This window comes from Coffea arabica, chromosome 5c (genome assembly GCF_036785885.1).
Source record: "Coffea arabica cultivar ET-39 chromosome 5c, Coffea Arabica ET-39 HiFi, whole genome shotgun sequence".
NCBI classification, from domain to species: domain Eukaryota; kingdom Viridiplantae; phylum Streptophyta; class Magnoliopsida; order Gentianales; family Rubiaceae; genus Coffea; species Coffea arabica.
The window spans coordinates 43,965,383-43,981,334 of record NC_092319.1 but is presented as its reverse complement, the minus strand read 5'-3'; the positions used below and the strand labels follow the sequence as shown (position 1 = coordinate 43,981,334).

At 34.3% G+C, this 15,952-nt stretch overlaps 2 protein-coding genes across 3 annotated transcripts; both read left to right on the top strand.

Annotated features, from left to right (window-relative positions):
• The first annotated feature begins 4,625 nt into the window (after positions 1-4,625).
• Positions 4,626-8,487, top strand: LOC113690604 (cytochrome P450 CYP72A219-like). The gene is made up of 5 exons (XM_027208597.2): positions 4,626-5,004; positions 6,274-6,491; positions 6,756-7,006; positions 7,279-7,663; positions 7,819-8,487. The coding sequence occupies exons 1-5, from the start codon at positions 4,719-4,721 to the stop codon at positions 8,242-8,244; spliced, it is 1,566 nt and encodes a 521-aa protein (XP_027064398.1). The 5' UTR covers positions 4,626-4,718; the 3' UTR covers positions 8,245-8,487.
• Positions 8,488-10,170: 1,683 nt separating this feature from the next.
• Positions 10,171-13,729, top strand: LOC113690605 (cytochrome P450 CYP72A219-like). Of its 2 annotated transcripts, none has more exons than XM_027208598.2 (5): positions 10,171-10,499; positions 10,752-10,969; positions 11,626-11,873; positions 12,643-13,015; positions 13,139-13,729. In XM_027208598.2, exons 1-5 carry the CDS (start codon positions 10,217-10,219, stop codon positions 13,562-13,564), a joined length of 1,548 nt encoding a protein of 515 aa, XP_027064399.1. In that variant the 5' UTR covers positions 10,171-10,216; the 3' UTR covers positions 13,565-13,729. The 2 variants fall into 2 exon arrangements, with proteins under 2 accessions (XP_027064399.1, XP_071907175.1); XM_072051074.1 differs by having other exon boundaries at positions 10,359-10,499; positions 10,734-10,969.
• The last annotated feature ends 2,223 nt before the right edge of the window (positions 13,730-15,952 follow it).

Below are 15,952 nucleotides of genomic sequence, written 5' to 3'. Positions count from 1 at the left end.
TATTCCAAATAGTAAACGAGGACATGCAGAGAATCCTGAATAGCCTGGTATACTGTATTTAATTGCTTTTGAATTGATACTTTCAGAGCTAGTTAAATATACTTTGTTGGAGGGCTGGAAGCTGAATGTTGATCATCTGAAATGTCACAGGTTATCCAAAAATGCACGTGGTAAATTTATAATATCTGCTTAACCCCTTTTAGTTTTGCACAAATATCCACTTTACCTTCCTATAGTTTTGTACATATAGGAAGGTTTTGTACATATATCCACATAATCCCACTCTAGTTTTATACGAAGTAGTGAGACCTTCTTTCTTTTTAATAACTCAAGATTTAGGGAAGTTTGATAATTCAAAACTCAGAGTGTAAGTTGAACTAGTTCATGACTAGGGAATTCAAAATGGTTCATACTGCCAATTTAAAAACATTTGATATTTTGTAAAACATCTTAATTACCCTTTGCCCTAGTCACACAATGTCGATCGGAGCAAGAGCTTAGATAGTCATCAAGAAAACTATTCTTGACGATTTTTCAGTTTTAACTAACTTTTAATAACTTGTAACTATAGAACAAAATTTTATAAGTTTCATACATGATGTTGAAATCGATATATAAATTATGATATGGACCTTATATATATATTTTTTGTCAAATCAATCGTGCGAATCTATTAGTGTGGTGCCGAAGAAATGGGACCCGTCACTAACCAGACATCCAACGTGGCATGGCACATGGCACGGGAACCACCGAAGAATTAGTACCACACATGTTCTTGTTACATCACTAGAGGTACCTCGGCTGTGCAAGGCACAGCCTAGGCCCCTAATAATTTAATTGAACATATAACAGCAAAATTTTTCAGCACATAATAAACAAAAACACGAGAAAAATTGAGCATCAGAAGAAATTTTATCTATGAAGTTAACTTTTCTAAATCAAGGAGACAATAAATATAGCATCTATTAAATCCATCACTAATCTTGAGATTAATAAACAAGTGCATAGTTGAATGCAATTGGGAAGGAAGAAATCTGATTTTTTCTATGCAACATTGAGAAACAATTTATAAAGAAATAGAAAAAGAGACTTAAATTGATTACATAAAAGAGTTGTTTAAATGTAATAGTTGGCTAGCTACTAATCAAACATAATTAATCAATGTCCAAGGATTAAAATTTTTTCATTAATCTATAAAGGTTGATCTTATAGTCATAAATTAGATAATATATAAAAACAATAGAAGTTCTTGTAGTTATGCAACATGACTTGCAATTGAAATCTTTTGTCTTATCCTGTATGGTACATCTTTTGTCTTGCTCCATCAAGATAGAAGTAGGGAAATAAAAAATAGAAGAAAAATCATAGATTCCTCAGAGGAGAGTTACATCACATGTCAATAAATGAGAGTGTTACATTAAATTCCCATGTCTCTTATATAATAGGTAGACAATTAGAACGAATGAAAATTGATCCAAGGGTTATAATGTAGTGTTATTGTATTAAAACTAATCTAACGGTGATGAATTAAACAATAGACTCACTTAGTCAAATCATTAAGGTTAAAAAAATTCGTTAGGCTCAAAAGGAGAATAAAAGAGCCAAACTTGCTCAGTTTGGCATGAAAAAAAAAAAAGAAAAAAAAAGAGGGGGATATGCATGAGGCAAGGAAACCATATGCAAGATAAATATTAGACTTTTGCCACTTGTCAAATTATTGAAAAGTCAAGTGGCAACAAGGGAGACAAAGAACTAAACCTCATTTCCTTCTTATATACAAGGTAGAAATCAGCAATTCGGTATCACTTTTTCATCCGATAATAAGTATTTAGTTAATTTAAGTTAAAATTAAATTTTAATAATAAATTAAATTAATTGAACACTTGACATAATTTTAAAAATAACACTAGATTATCACTGAAAAAGTAATATCGAGGATCTCAATTACTTGTTTTTGGTCACCCTTGCCATGCTAAACAAATACTTTCCGAGTTTTCTTCGTTCTTTAACGTGATAAATGACCTCTTCTTCGTTCTTGTTTTTTTTTTTTTCCTCTTATTTCTCGTCCCAAAAAAAAAATGGACCAGCTTGTGATTGCAGAAAACAATTATAATAACTTGATGATCTCCGGACGGCCACAGCCATTACAAATACGCATGGAGAAGAATGAGGTTGGTAAATAATAGACTTACACTCCCAAAACTAAAAAAGATAGGGAAACCTGAGGCAAATTCTTTGAAAAGAAATGACGGTCTATGCCCGTTGATGGTTAAATGAACTCCAGGTCAATAAATTGCTCCCATCTCAGAGGCTTTGGTTAGTGCTGGCTCCTTTAATCCTTTCCCAAATTTTTAATCCTTATTCGTACCATGATGACAAGAGATAGGGATTGACTCTTTCCAGTTTTTCATCCTTCTGAGTTAAGCAATTTTTCAGCCTTGAGATCTTATAGTAGTAGTACTATATGGACGTTCTTTCGTCTCTCATGTTAAGTTACTGGCTTACTGCTAAATACCAATTAAGGGTCATATTTGCTTGACTTGTCACCTTCACGGACCTCATCCACTTATTCATATGATATTAGGAATGCTAGAACTCGATTGGCTGGTCTGCCTTGTCACGCAGAAACAGCCAATTTTTTCAACTTTTGCTCCATTTTCCCTCTCCAAGTAAACGTATCAGCTGCTATATTTAATTGTACAATGACTAAAATAATCCTGATCACCCCAAGCACCCTGTATAAATGTGTGTGTGTGTGTGTGTGTATATATATATATATATATATATGGAGATAAGAAGGTTGACAATTAACACAAAACACATTGAGTTTTTGGCTAAAATAATCTAGTTTTCAAAAAATAATCCCAAAGTAATGCTCTTTCAGTTTTTATTTCCTTATTAATCTAGTTATTGCCATGTAGACTCCCCACGAAAGGAAAAAAATAACTTGTACATCTTTTGTTTATATATTATGCAGTTTTTCTTTATTTAGTACTTTAAGGACATTCTGTAAACAGATTAAAAAAGGAAAGTGGATCCATAATTAGTATTTTAAAATTGTTGATCACCCTTCAAATTGCAATGATTTTGCTGAAGAACCTCTCTTTTTTTTTTTTTTTTTTTGCTGCCATTATTCCTTCCTAGCTTTATTCTTGATTATTATATCACAAGTTCCTTTCTTTTTTTCTTGTTACTTGCAATATCGTAGCCTCCTAACTTTGTAAATTTTAAGAAGTTTGCAAAAACTCAAATTGTTTGAAGTACGAGTAAACAAGATTCATAATAATCATAGTTTACGTGAACTATAAAAATTCCACTATAAGGGGAAAGGAAATTTGAAAAAATTCTCTTGCATTTTTTGACTTATCAAAAGAGAATACATTTCAAAAAAATAGGAGAGAGAAAATATAACTAGATCAGTGTTAGTATCAAAATTAACACGCTACATGAGCCAATCTAATGTGAGAAATACTAATTAACTCAATAATAGATAGAGAAATATTTTTATTTATCTTTAAGATTGTACATAAGTAGCAAAATTTGAACTATTGAAAGGGAATTAAAATCTATTGATGTGGATTGTACCTCTTAATATAAGATAGAAATGTTAATACTTTTCATACGGAAAGTCCACGTGACAACAAGTAGATTAATAAGGGAATATATTTTAAAAGTGCATTAGTTTGGGAATAGTTTTTAAGAATGAGGTTATTATGAAAATAAACTCAAACACATTACCAAAAAATTCAAAATGAAAACAACCCACAGCTTCTTGATTGCACTTGTTGGCCATTGACAAGAGAGGCAATGGTGGAAATTTCAATATTTTATGCAGTTTCCAAGGCTTTTGCTGAAGAGCTTTCTAATGTCACTAGGGTGGCATCAGTTGCTCCTTTCGGAACATGTTTCAGCTCTAAAAGTATTGGGCGGCACACGTGGCGAACCAGTCCCATTGACCCTATGTTGCAAGCAAAAATGAGTGGGTTTGGATGGAGTATTATTTGGAGTAATTATTATAGTATTTTTGTGTTATGATATATGTTAGATAAAAAATAGTTGAGGATATAAAAAGGTGAATTGATTGGACAGAATTCATTGAAAAATGTATTTTGGAGAACTTTTGGGCTTTGCGGGATTCCTTTTTAGAAATTAAAAAATTAGGATCGCGGCACCTCAAATCGGCGGCAATTCTTTTCTAACAATAGAGGCTTTGCCGCTCATTTGAGGTGCGGCGAAGCCTATTCATTAAAAAAAAAAAAAAAAATCCCTCCTTTTACTTCCTCTATCTAAAAAAAATGAAATTTAAAAATAATTTTTTAATGAATCCTATTTTACCATTTATGGCGATTTCTTAAACTAGAATCCAACCTCAATTAACACCACTTTTGTGATATTTTCTCATTTTAACGAAATTCGCCAGCTTTATCTGCACCGGATAATTGCTCTAAAATCCAAAATTTTGAGATAGGCTCCACCTGATGTACCACAGCCATATAGGAACATCATCTAGGTCAAATTTGCTGAGCACAGATGTCCAACTTTTCTCCCTTCTCTTTTGACAATTATCATCTCTCTTTTTTTTTTTTAAAAAAAAATCATTTCCTTTGTCTCGAAGTGGAGTAAATGAGATCATCGCCCCCACTCCAACATATAGATATACACACAACAAAGGTAGAAATCTTCCAACAAAAGAAAAAGCAAGAAAACAAAAACACAACATGGAAACCGCCAATCTATCAGCCTATACTGTATATTCTTCTTGTCTTCTTCTGGTAGTAGTAGCAGTATCATGGAAAGCTTTGAACTGGGTATGGTTTAGGCCGAGGAAGCTGGAGAAACGTCTGAAAGAGCAAGGTTTCAGGGGAAACCCTTACAAGCTGCTCCATGGAGACATCAAAGAGATGTCAACCCTGCATAAAGAAGCCCAATCCAAGAATCTTAATCTCTCCGACGACATCGTACCAAGAGTTATTCCTCAATATCTTGGAGCCGTTAAGAAATATGGTATGTTCTTTTCGCCTCTGCTTCATCACCTCAATATACATCCCCCCTCTGCCTCCTATGATTTCTTTTTCCGTTTTTTTTTAAAGAAAACTAAAAAGCAGATTCTGTTCATCCACACCTTTTACGAGATTTATGACTCAATATCGATTAGAAAAAAAAAGAATATTTGTGACCATTTCTTTTCTCTTTTTCCTTTTAACGTTATAAAAAAATTGAATGAGATATAATTTACAATAAAATAATGTAGTACTAATAGGAGGGAATACGATTTTCCTTTTTCTTCATTTTTTTAGCATTAATACGCTTGATATTGCGTCCTACGCGCTACTACGATAAGGACATCCTCAATGCACTTTATATTTCTTTTATCTTTGTTAGACTCTTTGTTAGATTACTTTAAATCAGTACTTTCTAGTCTTGAGCCAAAAGAGGTGGTTTATTTTAGGGTTAATTACATTTACCTCCCCTGAGGTTTGATCATATTATCAGTCAATCCATGTAATTTGTCCAAATAACGGTCTCACCTTTTGAATGATGAAATATTTAACAAAAACTCCCTTAATGCCGAAAATGCCCTTTTTTAGGCCATATTGCATTAAAAAAAGAACATATTTTTATTTATTAACTTTCAAATAATCCAAAAAAATCATCAAAAAATTTTTGCTTATTATTTTATAAAAATCATATCTTTGCTTCCATAAATAATTTTGAATCAATAATTATTTTAAATCTTAAAAATGAATATTAAAAATTAGATAAATTGAAAGAAAAATAAAAAGAAGCAATTATTTTAAATCCTCAAGTATGGTTCGAATTTGTGGTTCAAGGCATGTTGCGGAGAGCACAATGCATGTTTTCATCAATTTGAACTATACTTCAGGAATTAAAATAATTTCTTTTTTTTTTATTTTTCTTTCAATTTATCTAATTTTTAATATTCATTTTTAAGATTTAAAATAATTATTGATTCAAAACTATTTATGGAAGCAAAGATATGGTTTTTATAAAATAATAAGCAAAAACTTTTTTCTATTTTTTTGGATTGCTTCTGGGTTAATAAAATAAAAATATGTTCTTTTTTTAATGGAACATGGCCTCAATAAGGGCATTTTCGGCATTAAGAGGGTTTTTGTTAAATGTTTGATCATTCAAAGGGTGAGACCGTTATTTGGACAAATTATAGGGATTGATTGGTAATATGGTCAAACCTCAGGGGAAGTAAATGTAATTAACCCTTTATTTTATAATACATGATATTGTGGTTTCCAGGAAAGAAAACATATTTATGGCTTGGGCCGAAGCCTGCCATGGTGATCATGGACCCTGAGCAAGTGAAGGAAATTACACAAAAGGTATATGTTTTCCAGAAGCCACATGGAAATCCACTTAGAAGAATGCTGACTCCAGGAATAGTGATGTATGAAGGGGATAAATGGACCCAACACAGGAAACTCCTCAACCCAGCTTTCCATATTGAGAAATTGAAGGTTCTCTCTAATTTAATCATTTATGGATTTATCTAATGGGTCATTAGTGTCCCTAATTTACTGCAAAATACTATGTAAATGCATGGTCTCATGTACGTTTTTCCCTTTATGCATATCTAATTCTAATTTTCAAAAAAAAAAAAAAAAACTGAAATCTCTTTTTTGATAAGTATCAATTCGACACCTGTTAGACAAATCCATCCATTTGTCCTTCAATGGAGTGTTTTCTTTCATTGATTACGTTTATCTGTTATGGATAAATAGCTTATGCTCCCAGCCTTTCATAAACGTGCAAGTGAGGTGGTGAACAAATGGGAGAAAGTTGTTTCACCAAAGGGGTCGGCTGAAGTGGATGTTTGGCCAAATCTTCAAGCTCTAACCAGCGATGCAATTTCTCGAACAGCATTTGGCAGCAACTATGAAGAAGGAAGAAGGATCTTTGAACTCCAAAGAGAGCAAGCTGAGCATATCGTCGAGGCTGGAGGCTCGGTGTACATCTACATCCCAGGATTCAGGTAAACTGATCATGAATTCTTGAGTGCTAGCTCAATGAAATTGTGATAATTAACATTGATCATGCATTTTTTTTATTCTTTGGAAGCACTTATCACACTATTTGTACAATTTGTCATCATCCAGGATCCAGATTGACATATTAAAGATTACCTTTAAGTGGCAGTTTTAATGTTGGAGATGTGCCCAAATGCTTCTAAAAATGGGGCCACAAGAATAGTGGCAAACCTAGTTCTTCTTTTTCCCCATTGCTAAATTACGTGTATTTACTTAGGTTCTTGCCAACCAAGAGGCACAGAAGAATGAAACAAATTACCAAAGAAGTTAATGATTCAATTCGGGAAATGATCGACACAAGAAAAAAAGCAATGAGAGCAGGAGAAGCCCGTACGGACAACTTGTTAGGATTAATGCTTCAATCCAATTCTCAAGAAATTGAGAAGCATGGAAACAAGGACTATGGTATGACTACGGAAGAAATCATTGACGAGTGCAAGCTGTTCTACTTGGCTGGCCAGGAGACTACTTCTGCACTACTTGTCTGGACAATGATCTACCTCTCTAGGTACCCCGATTGGCAGGCACGTGCTAGAGAAGAGGTTTTGCAACATTTTGGAGCAAACGATCCAGAATTTGATGGGCTAAATCAGCTCAAAATTGTGAGTCAATTCTTTTTTAATAAATAACAATGGCCGTTTCATTGATTTAAAAAATTTGCACTAATAACAGCAGATGCGAACTAAAGAAATTCGTCCAAAATTTTCATCTACTTGGAGATCTTATTACTCTCACAATTTTTGTTCTCTTGTCATAGGTCAACATGATCTTGCATGAGGTTTTAAGGTTATGTCCTCCAATTACTGCAACAGCTCGAAGAATTGCCGAAGAAACTAAATTAGGAAATTTAACTATCCCGGTTGGGGTACTACTCGTGCTGCCAATAATGTTAATGCATCATGACCCTGATATATGGGGCGAGGATGTGAAGGAATTTAAGCCGGAGAGGTTTGCTGAAGGGGTATCACATGCAACCAAGGGCCGACTTGCGTTCTGGCCATTTGGCTGGGGACCTCGCATTTGCATTGGACAAAATTTTGCCATGTTGGAAGCAAAACTGGCGATGTCTATGATTCTGCAACGCTTCTCCTTTGAACTTTCACCATCTTATGCTCATTCTCCCCGAGTAGCAGTAACACTTCGACCCCAGTATGGAGCTCACTTGATTCTGCGGAAAGTATAGTGTTCAGGCCGATATGCGACTTGTTAGTCCTTGGGGCAACATTTGATGTATCACCGACATAAAGCACCTTGTATGCTTAATTCTGCTTGGAAATTAACGTTAGCTTGGTATAACATTATATTTCTCGCGTATAGAAGAGTGATATTACATCTAATCACATACTGTTTATAGAGACCTTTCATTTGCTTAGGTGATCAAGAAAATCAGTAGAGTCATTATGAACTACTACTGCAGTTAATATTATTGTTGTGCAATTATACTTTGGGATAATTTTAGAAGCCCCCCTTGAGGTTTCTGACAATTTCACCACACTGATCGCGCTTGAGGTTTGTAAAATTACACTAATCTCCCTTGAGATTTGTAAAATTACACTAAATGATCCTAATCAAAACAAATACTCTGATGTTCAATTTTATTTGATTATTTTAACAAGTTTTAAATTTTATTCAAACTTGGTTTGTTTATTTATCGAATCGAATTTGAGCGAGGTTTTTCTTTATTGAATTTGAATGTTATCTAACATAAAACGCTATTCAAGTTACGTTTAACTAGTTGGCTTGATTTACCAAGTTGGTGAACCAAGCCGAACTGGGATCTAACCATAGAGCTGGACTTTACACACACACAATAATGAGAGACACGCAGAGTTAGCATGAATTTAAACTCAGAGTAAAGATCCCACGATCAACCGATGTGGGATGGTGATCCAACCCCACCACCGTCCGGTGAATTTTTCTTTCTTTCAAAATACAACACACACACACAATAATGAGAGACACGCAGAGTTAGCAGTTAAATCGGCCCAGTAGACAATCTAAGCGGGACCCACAAGTAACACCCATCCAACCAATTGGTGACAGGAAGGTGCTTCCATGGAATTTAAACTCAGAGTAAAGACCCCACGATCAACCGATATGGGATGGGCGAAGCTTTTGTCGTGATTGTTTTTTTTGTTGATCCGTCTCTTCCTTTTATACTGATCTTTCCGATGACTCCTTTTCAGCTTTCAGGCTGAAGGTCAATCCATCCTTTTATGATAAAGATGGTGTCCTTATCTCTTAATTCTGAAAAGTTTAGTTGAACACACTTAATATCTTCACAAGCTAATTACTAGCCATTTTGAATAATCGGCTTCCTCTATCTGAATTGGAGTGTAGATTATCGGATATTATTAAGGCTTATTTGAAGCCATTAAATGATTTTAGTAGCCCAACAGTTGCATTGTTGGCTTGGCTGACTCTCACATGTAGGACTTGAGTTGCGAGGGGAATCTCCGGATTTGGGATTCTATAGGTGACCTTGATAGACACACACATCCACACACACACGCATGCTATTTTTCCAGTCTTTGGAGGAATTATTGTCCCGTTTAGATTGCTATTTTTTTTGCAATTTTTATAAAATAATGTATGGTAACGATTTGATATACATAAACTAAAAATATTGAAAAATATACTTATAAAAAACGTAAGAATTTTTCCTTACAAAACTACAATATAAATAAGATCTTGTTTAGAAAGTAATTTTTCAACAAAAAATGACTATGTTTTTTGTGAACGCGTTTTCTTTGAACATATTTTTTATTCACTTTTTTACCTTACATATATCAAATTGTTACAGTATATTTTTCTTAAAAAAAACTCTGAAAAATTGCAATCCTTGTGTTTCATGTTACGTTACTTCTATTTTACCAATGAAGGGCTAGATTTGCTGGACTGGTCACGTTATCACTATTGGGTCAGTCAGCCTTGTCGTGCCGAAGCAACTACTGATTTTTCGACTTAATTTTCTTCCTCCTTTTCTAGGACATATACTTTGTCCACAAGGCACAACCACGACTGAATGCAACAGCTGGCAATTGAATTCAACCAACAGTGACTAAAATAATCTTTCTCCCAATCACCCTTTATAAATATGGAGATAAGGAGGTTGACAAATAAACCCAGAAAAGAAAGAAAACCAAAAACTCAAAATGGAAGCAGCTCACAGCTTCATGATTGCACTTGTTTCTTCTTGTTGTGTTGTTCTCTCAGTATTGGCATGGAGAGCGTTGAACTGGGCATGGTTTCAGCCCAAAAAGCTCCAGAAGCATCTCAAACAACAAGGTTTTAAGGGGAACCCTTACAAACTGATCTATGGAGACTTCAAACAGATATCATCCTTGTTCCAAGAAGCCAACTCAAAGCCTATCAGTCTCTCTGACGACATCGTACCAAGAATCGTACCTCATTTCCTAGAAGCTGTTAATAAATATGGTAAGTTGTTATCCATCTACTACTAATTCATTTCGTTGATTTCCCATAAGTGATTTTAAGTGAGTGAAAAGTATAAATTTCTGGGCTCAGTTGCTTAACATAGCTAAGTTTATTTCTAAAGATTGACACTTTAGCTAGCTTGGATTTCACATCAGAGGTGCGTAGTTGTTGCAATACAATTATTACTGATTGCTAATTTGACTTTTAGGGTTTTTTTTTTAATAAAAAAGTCAGTGTATTATTGATTTGTAGGTAAGAATACCTACTTATGGTTTGGGCCAAGACCAATGATGCTGATCATGGATCCTGAACTCATAAGGAAAGTTACCCATAAGATGGATATTTTTCAAAAGGTTAGATTCCGTCCACAAGCCAGATTGCTGATCGGAGGGATACTGGTCTACGAGGGGGAGAAATGGGCAAAGCAAAGAAAACTCCTCAATCAAGCTTTCCACACGGAGAAGTTGAAGGTTTCTCTTATAATTTTCTCACATTTGTTTACTGAAAATACAAAATAATTGGAAAGAAAAAAAAAACCTATGCCTACGTAGTCTTGTTTGGAATGCGATTTTTCTCCAAAAATTTTTTACGTTTTTCGTAAATGCATTACCTAATAATCTTTTATCTCATTTGCATCAAATCGTTACAATATATTTTTGGGTTAAATACCAAAAATCCCCCTGTAGTTTGCCTAATGTTCACTTTACCTCCCTATGGTTTGGAAACTTACAATTTGACTCCCTGTCGTTTCAATTAAAGTAAAAGTCTAACGGAAAACATCTAAACTAACGTCTGAAAGGAAAATGTCAAAATTGCCCCTCTATAAGGGTTTTGCGTTAGGTACCAAAACCCCCCTTGTGGCTTGTCAAATGTACACTTTACCTCCCTATGGTTTGAAAATATATAATTTAACTCCCTGTCGTTTCACCTAAAGTGAAAATCTAACAGAAATTTCGTTAAATACACTTTAGTTGAAACGACAGGGAGTCAAATTGTAGGTTTCCAAAGTATAGGGAGGTAAAGTGAACATTAGGCAAATCACAGGGGGGTTTTTGGTATTTAACCCTATATTTTTTAACAAAAACTCTAGAAAATAGGAATCCAAATGGGCTATTATTGGATGCAGCTTATGGTACCAGCATTCTACAAAAGTGCAAGTGAGATGTTGAGCAAATGGGAGGAGATGATTTCGGTGAAAGGGTCATTTGAGGTGGTGGATGTTTGGCCTAATATTCAGACTATGACTAGCGATGCAATTTCACGAACAGCATTTGGCAGCAGATATGAGGAAGGAAGAAAGATATTCGAGTTACAGAGAGAACAAGCTAGACATCTGGTCGAGGCGACAAGGTCCATATATATTCCTGGGTCGAGGTAAAGTCATTTTACAAACAAAAACGAATAAAAAGTAAAATTAGTCATTTATGGGTACAAATCAAGTTCGGTTGCCCAATATGATAAAACTGCTATAACTAAAATCTACCATTTTTCTATGCATGGATTTTGTAGTGTATGAGTGATTTAAAAAAATGGTTGGAAACCGTGTTAGAATAATATGTTGGGAGAAAGAAACTTTTCCAAAAGAGCAAATCAAGCAAAGACAGTTTTTTTGGGGGGCAACTTACACTTTACCCTCCTGTGATTTAGTGATTTTTTACATAACCCCCGTATAGTTTCAAAAGTTATACATAACCCTCTTATGGTTTGAATTAAAGTGTCAAAGTGACGGAAATAATCATTCTTAATAGAGTCACCTAAAATGTCAAAAATACTTTTATGTAAAGTTGAAAATTATTTATTAACTAAGGGGGGTTATGTGTATATTTTGAAAACTATAAGGGGGTTATATGATAAAGTATTAAATCATAAGGGGATTATATGGTAAAATATAATAATCATACCGGGTTAGTGTGTCATATATTTATAAGGGTAATTTCGATATTTTTAAAAGTTCCGTTGCAAATGACTATTTTGTCACTTTGACACTTTAATCCAAATTATAAGGGAATTATGTATAGTTTTTAAAATCATAGGGGGTTATGTAGAAAAACATTAAATCACAGGTGAGAAGAGAGTTTTTTTTTTTTTTTTTTTTTCCTTCTTTTCTTTTTGGCACTTTGCTAACGTAATTATATTTTCACAGGTTCTTGCCAACTAAAAGGAACAGAAGAATGAAACAAATTGCAAAAGAAGTTGAAGGTTCAATCAGGGAAATTATCAATGCAAGACTAAAGGCACTGAGAGCAGGAGAAGCCATTGATGCTGACATGTTAGGTATATTACTTGAATCCACTTCTCAAGAAACTGACGGGGAATCTGGCATGACTACAGGAGAAATCATTCAAGAGTGCAAGCTGTTCTATTTTGCTGGGCAGGAGACCACTGCTGTGCTGCTTGTTTGGACAATGATCTTACTGAGCATGCATCCTGACTGGCAAGAACGTGCAAGAGAAGAGGTTTTGCAACATTTCGGGACTGACATGCCAAACTTTGATGGACTAAATCAGCTCAAGATTGTAAGTCAATTATGTGCGGAATTTCATGACAAATCATACAATGAAAAAAAACGTTCCAATTCACTGATGCTTAGTTCTAATTTGCCTATAAATTGTCTAATTAGTCTCTTTGATCTGTCACAGGTTACAATGATCTTACATGAGGTTTTAAGGCTATACCCACCATTTCCTAATATAGGTCGATCAGTTGCAGAAGAAACTAAAATAGGAAATCTAACTATCCCTGCTGGACAGCTACTGACACTACCAATGATATTATTGCATCACGACCCTGAAATATGGGGCGAGGATGTCAAGGAATTTAAGCCAGAGAGGTTCGCTGATGGAGTCTCAAGTGCAACAAAGGGCCAAATTGTATACTTCCCATTTGGCTGGGGACCTCGTATCTGCATTGGCCAAAACTTTGCTATGTTGGAAGCAAAATTGGCACTAGCTATGATTCTGCAGCGCTTCTCGTTTGAACTTTCGCCATCTTATTCTCATGCCCCTCACCTAACCATAGCAATTCAACCCCAGTTCGGGGCTCACTTGATGTTGCACAAGCTGTAGTCTATTTTTACTTGTGATGGTTCCTCCTGATTAATTAGAACTTGGAGGACATGATTCACAATTTCATTCAGGTTTGGAATCAGACCATTTTATGTGTGGAACTTAGAAACTCGGTGGAGGTTGTATGTATGACAATAATATCCTAATTTTCTATGCTTCAAGAAATCATAGCCTTGGTATTTCTTTATCGTTTTTTTTTATGCACCACAATATATAAACCACTTTAGAATGAATTCAGGCTTAGTTTGGGAGTTGGAAATTTGGCCAAAAAAGAAAGAATAGGGAGAGATATATAGGACAGAAAGGAAATTGAAGCGGTTGATTTGACGGATAGCGTTGGTGCTAAAGTTTTTTTTTTTTTTTTTTTTTTTTTAAAGAAGAAGAAATACTCACTTCAAAAAAAAAAAAAAAAATTCGGTCGAAAGATAAGGAAAGCTTGACGAAACTTAAAAAAGCTTTTTAACATATTAATTTTATCTTTAAATGTCCGCTAGAAAAAATTTTATTGACATTGATATCTAAAATTATCTTACTTTTTCCTAAACTCCTAAACAACATTTTTTAAAAAAAAAATTTTTAGTAGGGAAGGGACCAGATTTGAGAAGCGGGAAAGGTTTTGGAACTCAAGATCTCTAAATCTTGAAATTTAAAAATTTTAATCATTAGACTAAGATCTTTTGGCTTCCAAACAACATTAAAATTTCTTTCATTTTTTTCTCTTCTCTTCTTTTTCTTTTTAATAACTCAAGATTTAGGGAAGTTTGGTAATTCAAAACTCGAACGTAAGTTGAACTAGTTCATGAATAGGGAATTCAGAATGGTTCATACTACCAATTTAAAAACATTTGATATTTTGTAAAACATCTTAATTATCCATTGTCCCAGTCACACAATATCGATCGGACCAAGAGCCCGGATAGTCATAAAAAAAACTGTTCCGGATAATTTTTGTCCAATTTAATAGAATGTAATTTCATTGTCTGGAATGTTATTCACTTTTAAATTTTTAATTATAAAATAAAATTTTATGAATCTCGTATGTGGTGTTGAAATCGATATATAAATTATTATATGAATTTTACATTTTCTTGTCAAATCATGGCCGACGTGTGTGTGGATCTATTAGTGTGGGTGCCACACGCCACTCTAACATCAATGAAATGGGACCCACTCACTAACAAGGCATCCAACGTGGCATGACACATGGCATGGGAACTCCCGAAGAATTAGTACCACACACGTTAGGCGCAACCCAACGTATGCAGTTGGTCTTTCAAGTTCTTGTTACTCCAAATAAGCAATTTGGGTCCCCACGGAATACTCCAGTGATAACTGAACTCTTAATGACTTATTTGGTTCGAGTCTGGAATTGAACTCCCGTAACTCTTATCCTGGACTTGAACTCCCGTAACTCATTTAGGGTGCGTTATGTGGAGCCCCGATGTATTTCTTTGATTTGGTGTATCCGCTCGAGTTCAAAATGATTCGAATTAAGAAATTAATTTAGTATAAGAAATTAAGAAATTAAGAAATGATTCGATTTAGTATATGTTCCAGATTTAAAAAAAAAAAATTCGATGCCAATTAATCGGTGGCAATTTGGTATCACTCCTTCAACCAATCCTAAGTGTTTAGTTAATTTAAATTAAAATCAGATTTCATAATAAATTAAATTAACTAAATATTTGACATAATTTTAAGAATTATCATTGAAAAAAGTGATATCGAGGATCTCAATTACTTGTTACATAGCTTGATGACATCAAAATTTACATTAAATTGTGTTTTGTTAGTGTACGTGCCAAGTCTTGCACATTTTTGGTGCAAGTCTCGGCGTATACTAACCCAATAAAGAGATACACCAAATATTGCAAAATTTATACGAACCAAAGACTATAACACGGATGTAATAGAGACTTGTGTTATAGAAGATCCTTTATCAAAAAAATTTTTTGGTCACCCTTGCCATGCTAAACAAATACTTTCCGAGTTTTCTTCGTTCTTTAACGTGATAAATGAACTCTTCTTGGTTCTTGTTTTTTTTTTTCCTCTTTATCTCTTGTCCCGAAAAAAATGGACCAGCTTGTGATTGCAGTAAACAATTATAATAACTTGATGATCTCCGGACGGCCACAGCCATTACAAATACGCATGGAGAAAAAGGAGGTCGGTAAATAAAACACTTACACTACCAAAACTAAAAAAGGAGGTCTATGCCCGTTGATGATTAAATGAACTCCAGGTCAATTGCTACCATCTCAGAGGCTTTGGTTAGTGCTGGCTCCTTTAATCCTTTCCCAAATTTTTAATCCTTATTCGTATCATGATGACAAGAGATAGGAATTGACTCTTTCCAGTTTTCCATCCTTCTGAGTTAAGCAATTTTTC